The 17,160-nt window shown below is 32.5% G+C and overlaps 4 protein-coding genes across 4 annotated transcripts; 2 read left to right on the top strand and 2 right to left on the bottom strand.

Moving 5' to 3' along the window:
- The first annotated feature begins 866 nt into the window (after window positions 1–866).
- On the top strand, window positions 867–5,005 carry LOC8266029 (AT-hook motif nuclear-localized protein 1). Its single transcript, XM_015725931.3, has 5 exons — window positions 867–1,754; window positions 2,801–2,868; window positions 3,047–3,178; window positions 4,042–4,203; window positions 4,354–5,005. The coding sequence occupies exons 1-5, from the start codon at window positions 1,328–1,330 to the stop codon at window positions 4,663–4,665; spliced, it is 1,101 nt and encodes a 366-aa protein (XP_015581417.1). The 5' UTR covers window positions 867–1,327; the 3' UTR covers window positions 4,666–5,005.
- Window positions 5,006–6,165: 1,160 nt separating this feature from the next.
- LOC125369726 lies at window positions 6,166–7,304 on the bottom strand. Its single transcript, XM_048372595.1, has one exon. It carries the CDS (start codon window positions 6,757–6,759, stop codon window positions 6,349–6,351), a length of 411 nt encoding a protein of 136 aa, XP_048228552.1. The 5' UTR covers window positions 6,760–7,304; the 3' UTR covers window positions 6,166–6,348.
- An 81-nt stretch (window positions 7,305–7,385) lies between these two features.
- LOC8266031 (probable rRNA-processing protein EBP2 homolog) lies at window positions 7,386–8,754 on the bottom strand. Its single transcript, XM_025159209.2, is given in 4 exon segments — window positions 7,386–8,045; window positions 8,047–8,273; window positions 8,275–8,367; window positions 8,370–8,754. Coding segments are annotated over 4 exon segments (588 nt in total). The 5' UTR covers window positions 8,574–8,754; the 3' UTR covers window positions 7,386–7,981.
- Window positions 8,755–12,950: 4,196 nt separating this feature from the next.
- Window positions 12,951–16,569, top strand: LOC8266032 (enolase). Its single transcript, XM_002510865.4, has 17 exons — window positions 12,951–13,117; window positions 13,274–13,337; window positions 13,459–13,523; window positions 13,621–13,668; window positions 13,794–13,880; window positions 14,009–14,089; window positions 14,177–14,278; window positions 14,361–14,441; window positions 14,529–14,603; window positions 14,811–14,873; window positions 14,963–15,043; window positions 15,143–15,337; window positions 15,456–15,506; window positions 15,661–15,749; window positions 15,842–15,893; window positions 16,075–16,131; window positions 16,239–16,569. Exons 1-17 carry the CDS (start codon window positions 13,052–13,054, stop codon window positions 16,317–16,319), a joined length of 1,338 nt encoding a protein of 445 aa, XP_002510911.2. The 5' UTR covers window positions 12,951–13,051; the 3' UTR covers window positions 16,320–16,569.
- Window positions 16,570–17,160: the final 591 nt, after the last annotated feature.

Below are 17,160 nucleotides of genomic sequence, written 5' to 3'. Positions count from 1 at the left end.
ATTCAAGAAAATAATGTATTTAATATTATATTCAGTAATAAATTAAAATTTTTAATTCTAAAAAATAACGATATGAATTATATTGATAATATTAATTCATATAATATTAAAATTAACTAATAAAATAATTTGTACATTATGACATTAATACACAAGTAAAACAACTAATAACTATTAAATTTAGTTATTTTCTCTATTCGAGATAAAAAAATAAAATAAAAAGAATAAAAGTGATATTTTTTGATAAAATTATAAATATGGAACTAAAAAAGTTAGGAGAAATATGGTCTATTTGCCATCTATAGACAAATAAATAATTTTTTTCTATCATTCTAATAAATAAATAAAATAAATAAAAAAAGTTTTATTTATTTATTTTATTTTTCATGTTATCTGCTTACTTGTTTTATGTTGTCAAACAAAGGGTAAGACAAGTAGTTAACCATGGCAATGAGAGGGCAAGTTAATTTGGATTTTGTAATTTGTATAGTCAAACTTCAATTGAACTGAAAAGACAAAGAAGGTGTCAGTAGTTGGAAAAATGGCATGTCTCCAACCTTAGCTTTACAGCCTTAACATTAATTTTTTAAGCTTTAAATAATTAAAAGATCAATTTTTGATTAATGAAAACAAAACCCCTTTCTCTTTTTCCAAATTTTCATCACTTTTTTGAAAACTATTTTAAAATTTATTATCTCTGACATTAATTATTAAATCCAACTCTTATTAAATTTCCAAGACGGACTTGAACCATTTTATTAACCAAAATTTATACTTTGAATTTTACAATTAAAATATTAATTATTAATTAAATTCACAATATTATATCACATATACCTTTTTTTTTTTTAATAATTTTCTATAATTTTCCTACTTTATTTATTTCTCCCCCTTTTTTCCTGCAAAACCCTAAATTCATTACTCTTGAAGAAATTTTGCAATCACATATTTCCTATTTTAATTTTTTTTTCACTTCTCACTGTAATTTTTTTTGCACCCCTATGGAAATTTTTAGTCACAGAAGAAAATTACCATTGAAGCTCTGTGCAACCTCTGCAATGGCGGAGGTTTAAGTCACAGAAATCTTGTAATTTGTAATCTGCACTTTTTGTGTTTCTGATCTTTGAAGTTTCAGAGCAAAGTCTTGATTTTCTGTTTTTGGATACTGAATCCAGCTGTTTAGAGCTGATTTTCAACAAAAAGTTTTGATTTTTAGATTATTTTGGTTTAGACAGTTGTTTTATTTATTGAATTATTTATTTTGCTGTGAATTTGATGCTTATTGGGTTTTAGGGTTTTTAGGGTTTTAGAGGTTTTTTTATATGTAATGGAAGCAGCAAAAGAGGGAATAATAATAAATTCAGGGCTTGCGGTGAAAGGAGATGAAGCTCCAGAGAGTTACAAAGTGGCCCCCATAACTGATAGTTCTATCCCTAATTCTGACCCTAATCCTAATTCTAATCCAAAGCCAAACCCTAACCCTAACCCGAATCCTAACACTATCCAGTTTGGTGGGCCCGCAGTAACTGCCTCTCCGGTGAGCGGGGACACGAAGGTCAAGAAGAGAAGAGGAAGGCCGAGGAAGTACGGGCCTGATGGCGCATTAGCGACGGCATTGTCACCGATGCCAATATCATCGTCTATTCCACTCCCCGGAGACTTTTCTTCTTCTTGGAAACGGGGTAAAGGGCGGCCTTTAGAGTCTGTCAAGAAGCAACACAAATATGAACATAAATTTGAATTTGAAAGCACAGGTAAATAAATATTTATCTTGATTTAGTTACTGTTCTCTTTTTTTAAGAAAAATGTTTTTTTACTGTTTTATCTGGGAGCATGAGTTGATGATCTGTTTGTTATTGATGATGAGCTAATTTTATAGCTGAGTAATGTCAAATGCTTTGCTTGTATGTTTTTGAAGTGGGTCTAGACTCTAGATTGATCTTTTTGGTGTTTGATTTGGGTTTCGGAGTAGAAGTGTGGAGTGTATTTTGTTGGGTTTGATGTGAGAGTAAGAGTGGGACCATCAGTTCTGATTTTTCTGTTCCCCATATCTGGAATTTATGGTAGAGGTGAATAACAAGAGTATTTGATGATGACACTGTGATCTGGAGGAATCTTTTTCTTCTAGATGGAATACTGTACTTTCTTGCTTTTTGTGTAGGAAAAAATAGCACACTTCTGCAAGAAAATCAGAGAGTATTTTTGAAGTAGGCAGTTTGTTTGATAGGCAATATCTGCCATTATCTGTTATGACTGGACCCAGATCTGTCTTAAGGCTAGTAAATTATTTTTAAAGGACAGCCATCTCTGGTAACGAAGATTATTCCATTTGCATGATGTCTGAATGAAAAAGAGCGACCATAGAAGAGAATTATGTCGCTTATAGTTTTACAGCGGCTCTCTAGTGTAGCAGCAACAGGTACTGGAAAAGGAAGCCAGACGAATATGCCTTTCTTTGAGGTGAATATATTCTACAATTTTTCCAGAGGGGCTGCAAGGCATTGTTTGAGTGTCAACAACATTATGCAAACAGTTCACTTTTTGATAACCTCGTTTTATTTCATCCTAGCCTTGATGATGTGATACTAAATTATTATTATTATTATTATTTTATATATTGCTGATCAATGAGTTTATACTTGATTTACTTTCTGGCTTTTTGGTGGAATTAGTTGCCTATTATTTTCAAGAGGTAATTTCAGTATTTCCTTGTGACAAATGCTAACTAGTCTGATTATGCAACTACAAAATTGTGAGGTTATGTTGCATATACTGATTTTTCTGAGATGTTGTGTTGTAGGGGAGAGAATTGCATACTTTGTTGGTGCAAATTTCACACCCCATGTGATCACAGTTAATGCTGGTGAGGTATGCCTTAAATCACACTTAACGGTTTGGATTCTTTGGCACACTTGAAGTTTAAATTTATTTATTAAACTATAATTGCAAAACATGCATAAATTTCACCTAAATCACCTTGAGGCCCGTTTTAAAAAATTTTCTTTTTCTAGCTGTCTGTGTTTCTTATCATTCCTTTTTTATATAGGATGTTACAATGAAGGTCATGTCCTTTTCTCAGCAAGGAGCTCGTGCTATCTGTATTCTTTCTGCAAATGGTACAATCTCAAATGTTACACTTCGCCAACCTACATCTTCTGGCGGTACTCTAACATATGAGGTGTGGCCCTTTATCCCTTTATAATGTAACTTCATATTGGAAACCATATTTATTGAATGACAAGCAAACTTGTTGTAAGAGCAGTTCTAGAAAATTCTCTTTTTCTTGGCGCTCTTGTTGGTCTAAACAGTTAAGGGTAGTTCTTACTGCTCTACCCTCCCTTGTTTTTTTTTTTTCCTCCTCTTATCAGGCATTGATGCAACCATGCACATTCTGACACTCCGGAAAAGCCATGAAAGCAGAGTGGCAAAGGGAAAACAATTTATGCACTTCTAAGTTGTATAATATTATACCAGTCAATTTGTGAGATGAATATCTGGGAATCTTATATTCTGCTTCATAAATGTTGCTTAGGGTTTGGATTTTGAATTCTCTCCTGTTACATTGAGTTTGATTTTAATATAAATTAGAGAAGAAAAGCTAGTGCTGTCCTGCTATGTGTTTCAGTTGCCTTTGTGTGCATTCTCTGAGTGATCAGTAATCAAGCCCCAATATACTTCCCTTTGGGCATTTGCTTCTATCTAAAAGAGTTGTGTAGCCTTACTTTTCTGATATTTTTTTGTGTTTTATGTTATAATTTTCTTACCCCATCTTCTTAGCTTGTTGTATTGTGCGGATTCTTTCTGTATACCTAATTTCGCTAGGCATGGTCATGTTTCAAGTATTTAGGCATGGAGAATTTAATGTTGAATAAGTTTCATCTTCACTCACAGTACACCAGCATTCATTAGACCCTTTTCCTAGTATGCATAGATGGAATACACAATTTCTCAATATTGTAGCATGTTGATGTGAAAACCACATGATTACTTCAAGGCATTGCTGTTCATGAGAAACCCTCCATCTTTCCTTCTTCTTCTCAGGGTCGTTTTGAGATACTTTCCTTATCTGGATCTTATATGCCAATTGATAGTGGAGGAACAAAGAGTAGATCTGGTGGGATGAGCATTTCTTTGGCAGGTCCAGATGGCCGTGTTGTGGGTGGCGGACTTGCCGGTCTGCTAGTAGCTGCTGGCCCTGTGCAGGTACACCAATTTGTTAGAACTTAAAGGAATAAGTTTCAAATACATGCTAAATTTTGAATGTGCAAGCATTTCATTGATTTTTGGCATTTGCTAGCGAGTGGTGAGAACCATGTTCCAAATGATTCTTATGAATTGTTTCGAGTTCATCAGGTTGTTGTAGGCAGTTTTCTGCCAGGTCACCAGCAAGAGCAGAAACACAAGAAGCAGAGAATTGAACTCCCACCAGCTGTTACTCCTGTTAATATTGTCTCTGCAGAAGAAATGAAGGGGACATATGGTGCAGTGAAGCCAGTTTTGGTATCATCTTCGCCTTTCCAAGGGGACAATGCAGCTTCTGTTAAACCTGTGCCGGTGCCGGTGCAGGTGCAGGCCTTTAGGAACTCAGTTTCTGACAATAGAACTTCTTCACCTGAAGATGGATCTAAAGGTCTTGACCTATCTAATTGTGAGGTTTCTAGCTGATGACTTTTACATATGCTGTTAGTATCTTCATTGTTTTACTGCAGAGACGACAGCATTTAGGCTCATTCGACCTTGTCAAAGACCAACATAAATGAAGTGGCTATTATTTGAAACAGATTAGGGTTTGACATGATATGGATTTTGACCCACAAGTGTACTCTTTGTTGTTAGTTTAGGTAGGACTTACAGTTGTTAGGATCGTTCTGTCGCTGATGTCATGTTCATGTATTTTGTAATATTCGTGTTATTGTTGTAGCAAAATGTATTAAACTTGGTATTCCATTCATCTCATCAGGCAATTTGTAGCTGAACAAATTTATATTTATATTTATATTTTATATTTGGTGGAGTGACGTCGAATTTTAGACATTGAAACTTTTCATCGAGTTGAATCTTTAACAAGATATTTTTTCAATTACATTATTGAAAAGTATATTACAAGGAAAGGGTAGATTCGAAAACATTACTGCAGAGAAATCCTTCTCCAAGCTGGTTTTTTTTTACGATAATTATCTTTAGGATGTTATTCTGTCAGGGAAAAAGGACAGCAGCCTGATCATTCAGATTTGCACAATCGTATAATATGGATTTCAACATCATTATTGTTTTCTTTTCTTTTTTTAACTGATTACAAAATCATTGTTATGTTCTCCAACAATTACAATTCCTGTCAAGGTCATGGAATTTATTAGAGTCACTGGTGACTCATGAGTTGCACTTTTCTACTCCACGCCCAACGACAGGAATCCATAATCGGGGCTTTGCTTTGCTTTACTCACGCTTCCATTACATCTATCGAAAAGCTTTTGAAAACAACCTGTCTAGTATTATATTGGAAATAAATTTAAATTTAAATATAAAAAAAAAGGTTAATTGGAAATGCTTTTGGATGTGAGCATTTGATTATTAGCATTTTAAATTTGAACTGATGTGGTCCTTATCTACAGCATGCAGTGCAGACCTTTTATCGTTTCTTTTGAGCTTTTTTCATGTGAATTGGAAGCCTATCCGGATAAAGGATTTAATAAATAAATAAATAAACAACTAAAAAGTCTATATCATCTAAGTTAATGCTACGTATTAATTTAAAAAATATTTATTTAATATATATTTTAATGCTACTATATATAAATAGATAGAAAGTCTATATCATGCTAATATGGCATATCAGTTTCTATACATTTATGTATTTCTGTATTAACCTTTTAAATTTTATCAATGTTGCAGTTCATATGATACTCCAAAATATATAGTTTCTAGATAGATGCTTCTTTACAAAATATGTTTCTGTTTGTTAACTTTTGTTTTAATATCTTGTATCAATTATTGGATAGTAGAAACAATTTAATTATACTTATCAATTGCAATCAGTTACACAATGTGAAAGTCTATTAATTATTAGGGTATTTGTTTGGAGATGTCAAATCGTAATTGGATTCTCTTATTTTTGTTGTGATTAATTAATACAAAGTCACAACAATTGCTCTACGAAACGTAGTAATACAGCAAGTCAACCAGTTCATTTATATACTATAAATTTCATCTTCAGATGATAATAATCAAAATTTCTTTTCACTGTATAACTTAGAAGAGAAAGATGGAGAGAGGGAATCAGTGTAGAGCAGCGGCGGCACTAATATGTACTCGATGGACATGGTACTGTTATCATCCTTCTTTCAATTTCTAAACTACGTATGACGTCCTCAATGACTCTGCCTTCCAACCCCTATTAACTTTATCGATAAATTCTTCAACTCTTCTCCGAAACTCATCGTTTTCATTGTCCTTCTTGTAGTCGTCACAGTTATCACTTCCTTTGTCTTTGGCCATTGGTGTTTCTTGGGCGTTTGACACTCTGCTATCTTCTAACACCATTTTGTTTCCACCGAATAAATGCTTTACTGCAGCATGTTTCCCGTTTGTGCATGTGTTGGTGACTATTGAGATAGGAACTTGTCTATCTTGATTGCAGTTATGACCCTGTTTTGAATTTGATGCTATGAGGATCATGGCAATGATCAAATTGCAGAAGCAAAAGACAAATATAGAGTTGGATGCTGCCTGAGTGATCAGTTCGAAAGTAGAACCAAACATGGCTGTGAAAAAATAAAAATGAACTCAACAAGAACAAGAACAAGAACAAGAATAGAGAGAATAAAGAGGATTTGCCGTATTGGCAATGTAAAGAGCAACAGATCATAGGTCTTTTTGACAGACTTGTGTATATGGGGAAAGTTTGGAGAGGAGGCCTTTATAGCAGAAGTTGACGATTAGATTGTGAGGTGTAGTGTGAAAGGACATATAATATATATTTTTTGTGTAGTGATGGTTAATGTTTCAATACATTTTAATTTTTTCGGGAAGATTCGTTGACAACTTGGATGTGGGACTTATCTCCATTTAACTAATTGTAAGTCCATTGTACTAAACAAAGAACCTCACAGCACATGGAACCTTCTCACCTTCCCTCCCAGTTCGTAACCGTTCATGTCACCATATTTACATCATCTGGTCCTTGAGTTGCGTTTTCCTTTTGCTGCTTTCTTTTTTTATGTTTTCCCCAAAAGAACTGATTCTTCTGTGCGGTAAAGCCTTATAACGAAATGTATCTATCAGTTTTAAAGTTTTTCCAGGAAATAATGTGCAGAAACTGAAAGTAATGGGTCAGCTAGATATGTGTATTAAACTGGCGATAATTTGGACAGCACGGCAATGCAGTCTAGAGAAAAAGAGAACCATGAATTAAACTGTTCTGACCCATTATAATAATAACAACATGCTAGATGATAGTCATTAAAACCCCAGATGACCTGGGATTCTCTCATCCAATGTGATTGACTTTATTGAAGAATATTGATTAAAAAACTCAGATAGTATAAAGAAACACCAAGTACATTAATTAATAAATAAAAAAAACTAACGTGGTTGGAGAAACAAATAGCTGGTTTGACTTTGATTGGATGGCGAGTTAATCCTCCACAAAGATGCAACAGATAGAAGATAGCATATAAAGTATAATGCTATTAGCGTTTATATTTCCTTTTCCTTTTTCTACTCAAAAAATTGCTGTAACATCAGATATTCTCTCTACTCAAGCTATGATGTCAACAGTGAGATCAGGAGCCGCTGCATACTGTGAAGTAACCAGAAATAGAACTGATACAGTTCTGAATGAGAATATAAGAGGAGCTTAATGCTATTAACAAATTGGCGTATTCTAGATAAAACAAGCACTAGCATATGACCTCTTCCTTGTTCTTAGCAGGCCGCCTTTTCCTTCCTACAAATACAGATTTGGAGTCTCTTGCTTCCCTTTTTATTGTTTCCCTCCTGTCTCGCACTTTATCTGCGTCTGCTTCCTCCACTTCTAAACATTCTCTCTCCATCATTTTCTATGCTGCTCTTTCTTTCAGCTTCTCTGCCTGAATCACTTTAGCAGGTCTGTTTGCTTCTCCATCCTTCCTTCTTTGCTTAGACTCATCAATGCCTCTTTTTGTCAGCCAATATCCGGCTTTCACCTTCACCTTATGAGGGTCTGATTTAACCATCTCAGCAAGGTAATCAGGTGGCCTGAGAAAAAGGAGCCACATATTGCCTCCAGCTTCTGAAAAAGGCCTGACTTGTTCCGTCTGATCCCTGTGTTAAATTAGCAAGCTCTCGAGTCAGGTAATTCACCTCCACCTCTAACTCTTGATGAATGTCAAAAGAGAAAGCTTGTAGTACCAACCCAAATTCTCTGGCCAACGAAAATGTTGAAGTGTATCATAGAGACCATCTCTATTATATATTGCATATTGTGAAGGTTTACACAATTTTACATCTTCCACGAAGTGATCCAGATTCAGATTCATCCTCATGCGAGGTCCAATCTTACCTTCTTTTCTTTTCTTTGCCTCCATTAAATACATGTGTCGCAATTACAGAAATCCAATACGATTTGGAATCACTACCCTGAAATAACATATCTAGCAAAGCCATGCCAATTTGTACTAAAATACGTAAAAGAGTATCAAGGAGAAAGAGAAAATTCCAACAACCAGTAATAATGATATATATTACATTTTATAAAGTAAATAGAAGGAAGATAAAGTTTTTAATTTTATTTTGTCTAGGAAAAATAATGAGAAAAAAAAGAAGATTTTAAAAGATAATATATAATTTTTTAAATATTAATTTTGTAAATCTACCAATTTAGAGGGATTGAAATTCAAAGATAAAAAATCTCCAAAAATATTATTTCTTAATTATTACTTCCTTTCCAAATAAGGGTTAGTTTCAAAAACTCATAAGCCACTCAAAAACCTTGAAAACTTCCATTCAAACACGTTAAGAAAAATGCACTTCAGCTTATTGATAGCTCAGTTCTGAGCAGTCTTATAAGACGAAGAAAATGGAGAGACCGGCATTTCCAGTCTGCTGGTAAGTTAGACAAAGGCAAAAAATGATGCTAAGGGAAGAGAGTACGGGTTTAGTTGCCTTTCACCTTCTTTTTCTTGTCTTTTTATACATTAAAGCGTGGAAAACAGCACCTTCTTTGTTACTGGGACCTGTCAATCAGACAACGGAGTCGTACACAAAGTTTGGGCTTCTTCTGTTTAGGGACGTAGAGGTTAAAAAACCTGTTTTCGTCCATAATTTTCTTTTAGATTGGGCTACAATGAGTTAACAGGCTCTCTGACGCTTCAAATTTACCGTATTTTTTATTTTTTATTCTTAAAGTATTACATATACAGTTTTAAGATTATTTTTTTAAATTACAATTTTTATTATTTTTTAATAAAATAATAAAAAAAATAACCACACTAAAAAATAAAAAACAACATTTTAAAAAAAAAAATTTACATAATAAAAATAATATTTTTATTAATTTTAGAATATTTCTGAAAAACTTTATACATTTTTCTACATTAAAATTTACACAGGTTTTAAGTATTACATGTTAAATTATTAAATTTTATGTTAAAACTGATAATAATTAATTATTTATTTATTTAAGGTCAATGAGTTAGAATTACAATATTTTTTATTAAAAAAGTAATAAGTTAGATTTTAAAATATAATAAATATTTAATTCAATTATCACTTAAACTAAATTATTGAACATGGAATTGATCAGAACGTAAAAACTATACAAATTCAATATACATGTCTGGAAAAACAAGCAAAGGGTAGGATTGATTTTTGAATTATTATTTATGAAATACATCACCTAACTTAAATCATTATTGGCACGTGAATTTTTTAGTTTCTCAGTTTGTCCCGGAGTACGACGGATTTAAATAAATTTACAGAAATTTTAGCAGACGTCATTTTTATTATTAAAATTAAATTTTAGGATCTACATTTCAAATTCATAGGCTCGGATGAATAATTAAAATTTTATGGATGTAATGAGTAAACTTGAAATACTATTTTGTTAGTATGGACAGTTTTAATATATTAATTTATTAGCATAATTTCTAACGTATTAAAATGGTGATCCCACATAAAATATGAGTTTCCAAAATACTAAAAATAATAATTTAGAAATCCATAAAGATTTGACCTTAATCTTTTGAATTTATAAGTTAACAAATATTTCAGCTAAAATTCTCCCTAAATAGACAATGTATTATGCATCCTTCAAAATAGGGTTGAGCAGGAATCTTGGTGAATTCCGTCCGAATCGAATAAATAATCAAATTTTTATAACCAAATTGAACTGATCTGAATTTTTTTCTATTACAGTATAGTACTGGTTCTTTAGTAAAAACCGTACCATAACCGATCCGTCTTGTACTGATCCGGACCAAACCGTAGAATCGAATTTTTTACATATATTTATTAATAATTATTTATATTATATAAATAATACCTATTAAAAATAACTATAATATTATAAAATACCTTATACTCTATAAAAAAATTATTTTATATAATTTAAGCAATTATTATCAGTACAAGACGGATCGGTTATAGTACGATTTTTACTAAAGAACCAGTACCACACAGTAATAGAAAAAAAATCAGATCAGTTCAATTCGGTTATAAAAAATTTTGGTTATTTCGGTTATGGTATTTTTCCATACGGTTATTCAGTTCGGACGGAAATCACCGACATTCATACTCAGCCTTAATCACCCACTTATATCCATATTCTTTAACAACTATCTCTATGGTTGTCGTCTTCTTTCATTCTTAAATTTAGATTAAGAAAAGCTAAATACAACAACTTCTCTCCATCTCTAATTAATGTCGCACTGCCATGGCCACAATTTCCAACTGATGTTGATTGCACGGTGTTTCAGCACTCTGGAAATGATTCTTCCACTACCATCGTCGCCTGTGATTTTCATGGCTATATCTTTATTGAAATGAATACTGATAGAAGTTCTTTAGTGTTTCAAAGATTAAATTATTCTGCTGGAAATTATAGTAGTTTTGAGTTAGTAATAAATTATTGTATTTTTGCTATTTGAGGTTAAGGAAGAAACAAAGCTTAGAATATGGAGATTTAAATTTTATAGGCGTTTGTCAAAATGCTTAGAAAGAAAGAAAAAAAAAAGGTTTTAGAATTTTCACATAAATAATTCTCCAGTTGGCAAAATTTGAATTACGATAGTGGCATTTGGGAAGGTACATATGTGGTCAAGCCCAATTTCTTCATTCTAATCTTTAAGGATAAGAATTTTAATAGAGAAAGCATTGTTATGATAGATCATATCCATGTATATGAAAGTAGGCAAAAGGTGCAAAAAGAAATTAAGTTCTCATTATTTTTTAGTTTAATTAAATTTATTAATTTTTGTAAAAGGTACGATTAAATTTTTATTCTTTTATTTACTAATTAAACCTATTAATTTTTATAAAATATCCAATTAATCTATAGTCTAAACTGTCATTAAGTGTAAGAGTCTTATTATTTTGAGAGCGTAAATAATAATTGCTCTAAATATTTTAAAATCACATTTATATCTGTGAGGGAGAATAAATCACTTTTTTTTTATTTAACTTACACTACAGCTCATACAACTGTATAACCTCATTCCATGATTGTTTTCCCTCTATGAAGTGTGCATCTTTATAATTTTATTATAAAAATATATCTGAGGTGGTGGGATGTAATCTAACTCAACAACTTGCATTCACCTTTTACTTATAAACGAGCGTGATGAAAAAGACGCAAATGTAGCTGCAATTTCATGTGAAGAAAGAAATCACTATTTTTCTTTGTAAATTAGAATTTATAGATACTAATTGTGTAAAAATAAAGAAGTGGCTTTCTCTCCCTTACGTGATATAGGTATGACTTTAAAATATTCAGAATAATTATTATTCACACTTTCAAAATAATAGAATCCTTACACATAATGTATTTTAGACGTTGTTAGTATTATATGTTAATTTGACTTTTATAAAAATTAATATGTTTAATTGAGTCTAAAAATAAAATAAAAATTTAATTAGATTTTTTATAAAAATTAATAAATTTAATCAAAAAATATAAAAATTTAATTAAACTTTTATAATAAATTCAGACGCGTTTTTGTACCTTTTACCTATAAAAAATATAATGATAGTATATGCATCAAATGCAAAAAATTATTTAAAAATAAGAAAATTATAACTCTCTTTCTTTCTTTTTATGTGCAATTATTATAGTTATAGATCATTAATAAAATTATAAGTTTAGATGAAATAATTAATTATAGTAGAGGCATGCTAAATCTGCAATATGTTTATTAATTTGTTATAATTTTTTTTTAATGTCTGAAAAAAGGTGTTTGATGATCGAAAAAGTAAAATATAAAAATAATAAATAAAAATAAAAATAAGAATATATTTCTTTATATCAAAACTAACAATTGAATGCCAGAAAATTAAAAACAAGGTGTTGCAATATAATATGGTAAATTAAATATTAAGAATTAACTAATTAAGTATGACAAAAGGCAGGGAGTAAATTGTAATTACCCCGTCTAAAAACCAGGTGCGCCCCAACCCCAAATGAAAATCACTTCTTTTCACGCACCGAGCCTTTGTAAAACTTTTAACTCCTTTTACTTTACTGTCTCGGTTTCGGCTTTGAACTCTACTTTCCACAACTTATTAAAAAAGTATTTATTTTTCAACACTGGTTTCTTGGCCAACCCGGCACTGGCACCCAGTTTCCGCATATTCCATTGGATGCGTTACCTCGTGCACCTAATTCCTAACAAAAGTAAAAAATCAGAACCGTCCACATCATCCCTCACTTTTCCACAACCAACGGCGGATATTTGACTACCCGTGGTTTGATCACCACGTTGATTTACTCTTATAAAGCGGCCCTGTCATTTTATCACTCAGGCAAACTGAAACGAAGCCACCTTGGAGCTACCGAGGAGAAAAAGAAAGGGAAACTACAATGACCACGATTAAGGTTGTGAAGGCCCGTCAAATTTTCGACAGCCGTGGAAATCCTACCGTTGAAGTAAGTTCCATGATTCTGTTTTCTGGCCCTCTCGTCGTCTTTACTTGTTTTCCTCTCTTTTTCTTTTTATCTAAAAAAAAAGAATGTTCATTTCGGATTGTATTATTTTTGTCATTGTGGATTAAAGCATGTGTGCATAATCAAATAAAACAACAGGTTGACGTAATCCTTTCTGATGGAACTTTAGCTAGAGCTGCTGTACCTAGTGGCGCTTCAACTGGTAAATATTTAATTTTCTTAATCTTGTACTACTGCATTTTATCAGCAATTACATGATGTATAGATTGGTATTCATACAATGTCTTGAAATTTTAATTTATGTTGATTTTTTGTTTTGAAAGGTATATATGAAGCTTTAGAGTTGAGAGATGGAGGATCGGACTATCTTGGGAAAGGTGTCCTTAAGGTATGCCTTTTCGTTCTATATTTCTACAGTTTTTGTTAATGCAATTTTATGTTTTTTTTTTTTTTTCTTTAAATAGTTTTTCTTGATTATATTTTAGGCTGTGGAGAATGTTAATTCAATCATTGGCCCCGCCTTGATTGGCAAGGTATTACATGGAATTTCTATCTCTCCCTTTCTTTTGATTAAATAAGAATGTTGAACCCCTAATGGGGATTGATTATTGGTAGAGTAGCTCAATACTGAGTGTTAGTGCCTTCGCATTTTTTACAGGACCCAACAGAGCAAACCCAAATTGATAATTTCATGGTACAAGAACTTGATGGAACTGTTAATGAATGGGGTTGGTGCAAACAAAAGGTACCTTGCGTTTCATCAATCAACTCTAGATATATTTAAAAGCTTGTGGCAGGGAATTGTTCTGATCCGTTAATGCATTATTTTCTCTTATGCTGATTGGGTGTTCTCACCCTTACTGATTTTTCCAGCTTGGCGCAAATGCTATATTGGCAGTGTCTCTTGCTGTTTGCAAAGCAGGTGCTAGTGTTAAGAAGATTCCCCTTTACAAGGTATATTTTTTACTGATATTGTGTTCGTATTCAGCTATGGCATTGCCGTTACTGGTGCTTCATTGTTGTCTTGTCTCACACTTGCAGCATATAGCAAATCTTGCTGGAAACAAGACCTTGGTTCTGCCAGTACCTGCATTCAATGTCATCAACGGTGGTTCCCATGCAGGCAATAAACTGGCAATGCAGGTAACATTGATGGTTAAGTGGTTCCAGTACTGCTTTCTGTATCTCTTGATTGTTCTGTTCTTGACAGTCGGCTCTTCTATAGGAATTTATGATTCTCCCTGTTGGAGCTTCATCTTTCAAGGAAGCCATGAAGATGGGTGTGGAAGTATATCATCACCTCAAGGTGTTTCTCTCTCTCCTTCAATTTGGTTTTGTATTTAGAGTTCACATATTATTACTTTATTGAGCGATTTCTTGCTTGTTCTTTCAGGCTGTGATAAAGAAGAAGTATGGACAGGATGCTACTAATGTGGGAGATGAAGGTGGCTTTGCTCCTAATATTCAGGTTTTCAACTGTTCACAACTTTTATTTATATAGCAGTCCTGGTATAGAAATAAGCTTTCTCATGGTCTGAAAGCCTGATCTACGTTCTAATGATTTGCGTGCCTATAGCTAGAAAAGTGATGGTATAAATGAGCCATAACTGGTGCTTCTTTGGCCTTGCTGGATAATTCTGTCCTGATCTTTAGTAACAAAATGTTTGATTTGCAGGAAAACAAAGAAGGTCTTGAATTGCTGAAGACAGCCATAGGTAAAGCTGGATACACTGGAAAGGTAGCTAGCCCTTAAGTGTGATGACTGATCTATTTACTTATTTCTGACACCCTCCTATAATCTTATTAATTTCCTGGTTCTCCTGTCAGGTTGTGATTGGGATGGACGTGGCTGCCTCAGAATTCTATGATAACAAAGATAAGACCTATGACTTAAACTTCAAGGAAGAGGTAATGCGGATACTTCATTATGTTCTTTGAATAATTCTGTTTCCAGTTTCTGTCTGCTTAATGACTGGGTCTCTGAGCCCATGAAACTTCTCGTTGCAGAACAATGATGGATCAGAGAAGATTTCCGGAGATAGTCTGAAAAATGTGTACAAGTCCTTTGTGACTGATTACCCAATTGTGTCAATTGAGGATCCCTTTGATCAGGATGATTGGGAACACTACTCAAAGTTGACAGCTGAAATTGGTGAGCAAGTGCAGATTGTTGGTGATGATCTCCTTGTCACAAATCCTAAGGTGAAGACATGACCTAAAGTTTAGATAATTAGTGCCTTCATACCAAAATCTTGTTATAATTTGTTATGATGAGCAGTTCGGTGATACTAAATGTTTTGGTCTTATCGTCTTGTGGCAGCGTGTGAACAAGGGTATTAGAGAGAAGACCTGCAATGCTCTTCTATTGAAGGTAGCATATGCTAACATTTGTCACTAAAACCTTTTATATTTGGCTGGACATGTATAACTGCAATTTAGTTGCACTTCAATGAAGAGAGGCAAATTTTCATGGTAATTAGAACTAGCAAAGCTAAGACTTCACCCAATGACTTACAATTTGTCAGGTGAATCAAATTGGTTCTGTCACTGAAAGTATTGAAGCTGTGAAAATGTCCAAACGTGCTGGCTGGGGTGTCATGGCAAGCCATAGAAGGTGCGTCTTTATCTTCTATAGTTCAGTTTTATACTTAGTTTCTAACATTTGGGATGCCGCTGATGACATGGTTCTTGCTTAATCCAATACAGTGGTGAAACTGAAGATACTTTCATCGCAGACCTTTCAGTTGGATTGGCTACTGTGAGTATCCTAATTCTGCCGCTTGTGTTTTTCTTTTTTTCTTTCCCTATGAAAGATGATGCATGGTGTTTGTGGTTTTACCTTCTGCACTGTCGGAGTAGATGGGTCAAATTTAAATTGGTAGGTGGTTGTGCGGTTACCTTGAGCTAATATTACACTGCCCTGTCTTTCTGTCAAACAGGGACAGATCAAGACTGGAGCACCTTGCAGATCAGAACGTCTTGCTAAATACAACCAGGTTAATGAATATGGGTTACTACAATTAAGAAAATAGTTTATAAACATTCTATAGCTTTCTCTCTCTCTCTCTGGTTAACTGACTGGCTTTATTTTTTCTGTCTGCAGCTTCTTAGGATAGAAGAAGAGCTGGGGTCCGGTGCAGTGTATGCTGGAGCAAAATTCAGAGCACCGGTGGCACCTTATTAAGTATAAGAATGCCAGTCTTCATAGAGGCTATTTTACCGAGCATTATCTTAATAAAAATACTTATTTGTACTCAGAAACTTAAATAGTTTTTGGTTATAGTACCTCAGTAGTGTGAGGGTTTTTATTACGCTTTGCGGAATTATATCACTTTTGCTGATGATGTTGCCGTTTATTAGTTAACTAGCTCAATATCTGTGCTTCGAATGAAAGTCATTTTATATAAAAAAATATTTATATGAATTAAAATTGATATGAACGTTTGTAGTAGTATTAAAAATAAATTATTTAAATATAAATATAAATTTATATAAAAATATGAAATTAAAATTTTTAATATATAAAAAATATTAAATTTTTAATTGAAAAAAGTAAATAATTATAGATTATTTTACAAATTGAAAGTTTTATTATTTGAAAAGTATAAATTTTATTTTATAACTTTAGACATAATTTTTTAAAAACTTTTTTGCTTATTTGTACTTTAATTATATTTAGAATATGAATAAAAAATAATTATTAATAAATTGATTACATTAATAAAATAGTCTAGTGTCTATTCTTTAAGCGGAAATTATTTACATTAATAAAATAGTCTAGTGTTCATTCTTTGAGCGGAAATTATTTTACACGAATAAAATATGGCTAAATACATAAAAGGATTTTTGAATTTGTCTCGTTTTTGCCATTGGCTCCACGATGTTAACTTTAATTCAATTGGACTTCTCTGTGTTAACGGTTAAGTTCAAATAAAATAATAATACATTCAAAATATAAAATAAGTAAATAAAATAAAAAAGTAAAACAATGAGTTTTAGTTCTCAAACAAAACTTGTCGTTTTTT

The sequence above is a fragment of the Ricinus communis genome, chromosome 4 (assembly GCF_019578655.1).
Source record: "Ricinus communis isolate WT05 ecotype wild-type chromosome 4, ASM1957865v1, whole genome shotgun sequence".
NCBI classification, from domain to species: Eukaryota; Viridiplantae; Streptophyta; class Magnoliopsida; order Malpighiales; family Euphorbiaceae; genus Ricinus; species Ricinus communis.
The sequence above is the reverse complement of the archived record's forward strand: the minus strand, read 5'-3'. Positions and strand labels throughout refer to the sequence as shown.

What these genes read in the sequence shown, in the direction of transcription:
- LOC8266029 (XM_015725931.3), top strand. Translation starts at nt 1,328, where the DNA reads ATGGAAGCAGCAAAAGAGGGAATAATAATAAATTCAGGGCTTGCGGTG. An exon ending in GCGGTACTCTAACATATGAG is followed by an intron (nt 3,179 to 4,041) that starts GTGTGGCCCTTT and finishes TCTTCTTCTCAG; the next exon opens with GGTCGTTTTGAGATACTTTC. An exon ending in TAGCTGCTGGCCCTGTGCAG is followed by an intron (nt 4,204 to 4,353) that starts GTACACCAATTT and finishes CGAGTTCATCAG; the next exon opens with GTTGTTGTAGGCAGTTTTCT.
- LOC125369726 (XM_048372595.1), bottom strand. Translation starts at nt 6,759, where the DNA reads ATGTTTGGTTCTACTTTCGAACTGATCACTCAGGCAGCATCCAACTCT.
- LOC8266032 (XM_002510865.4), top strand. Translation starts at nt 13,052, where the DNA reads ATGACCACGATTAAGGTTGTGAAGGCCCGTCAAATTTTCGACAGCCGT. An exon ending in AGAAGATTCCCCTTTACAAG is followed by an intron (nt 14,090 to 14,176) that starts GTATATTTTTTA and finishes TCACACTTGCAG; the next exon opens with CATATAGCAAATCTTGCTGG. An exon ending in GCTTTGCTCCTAATATTCAG is followed by an intron (nt 14,604 to 14,810) that starts GTTTTCAACTGT and finishes TTTGATTTGCAG; the next exon opens with GAAAACAAAGAAGGTCTTGA.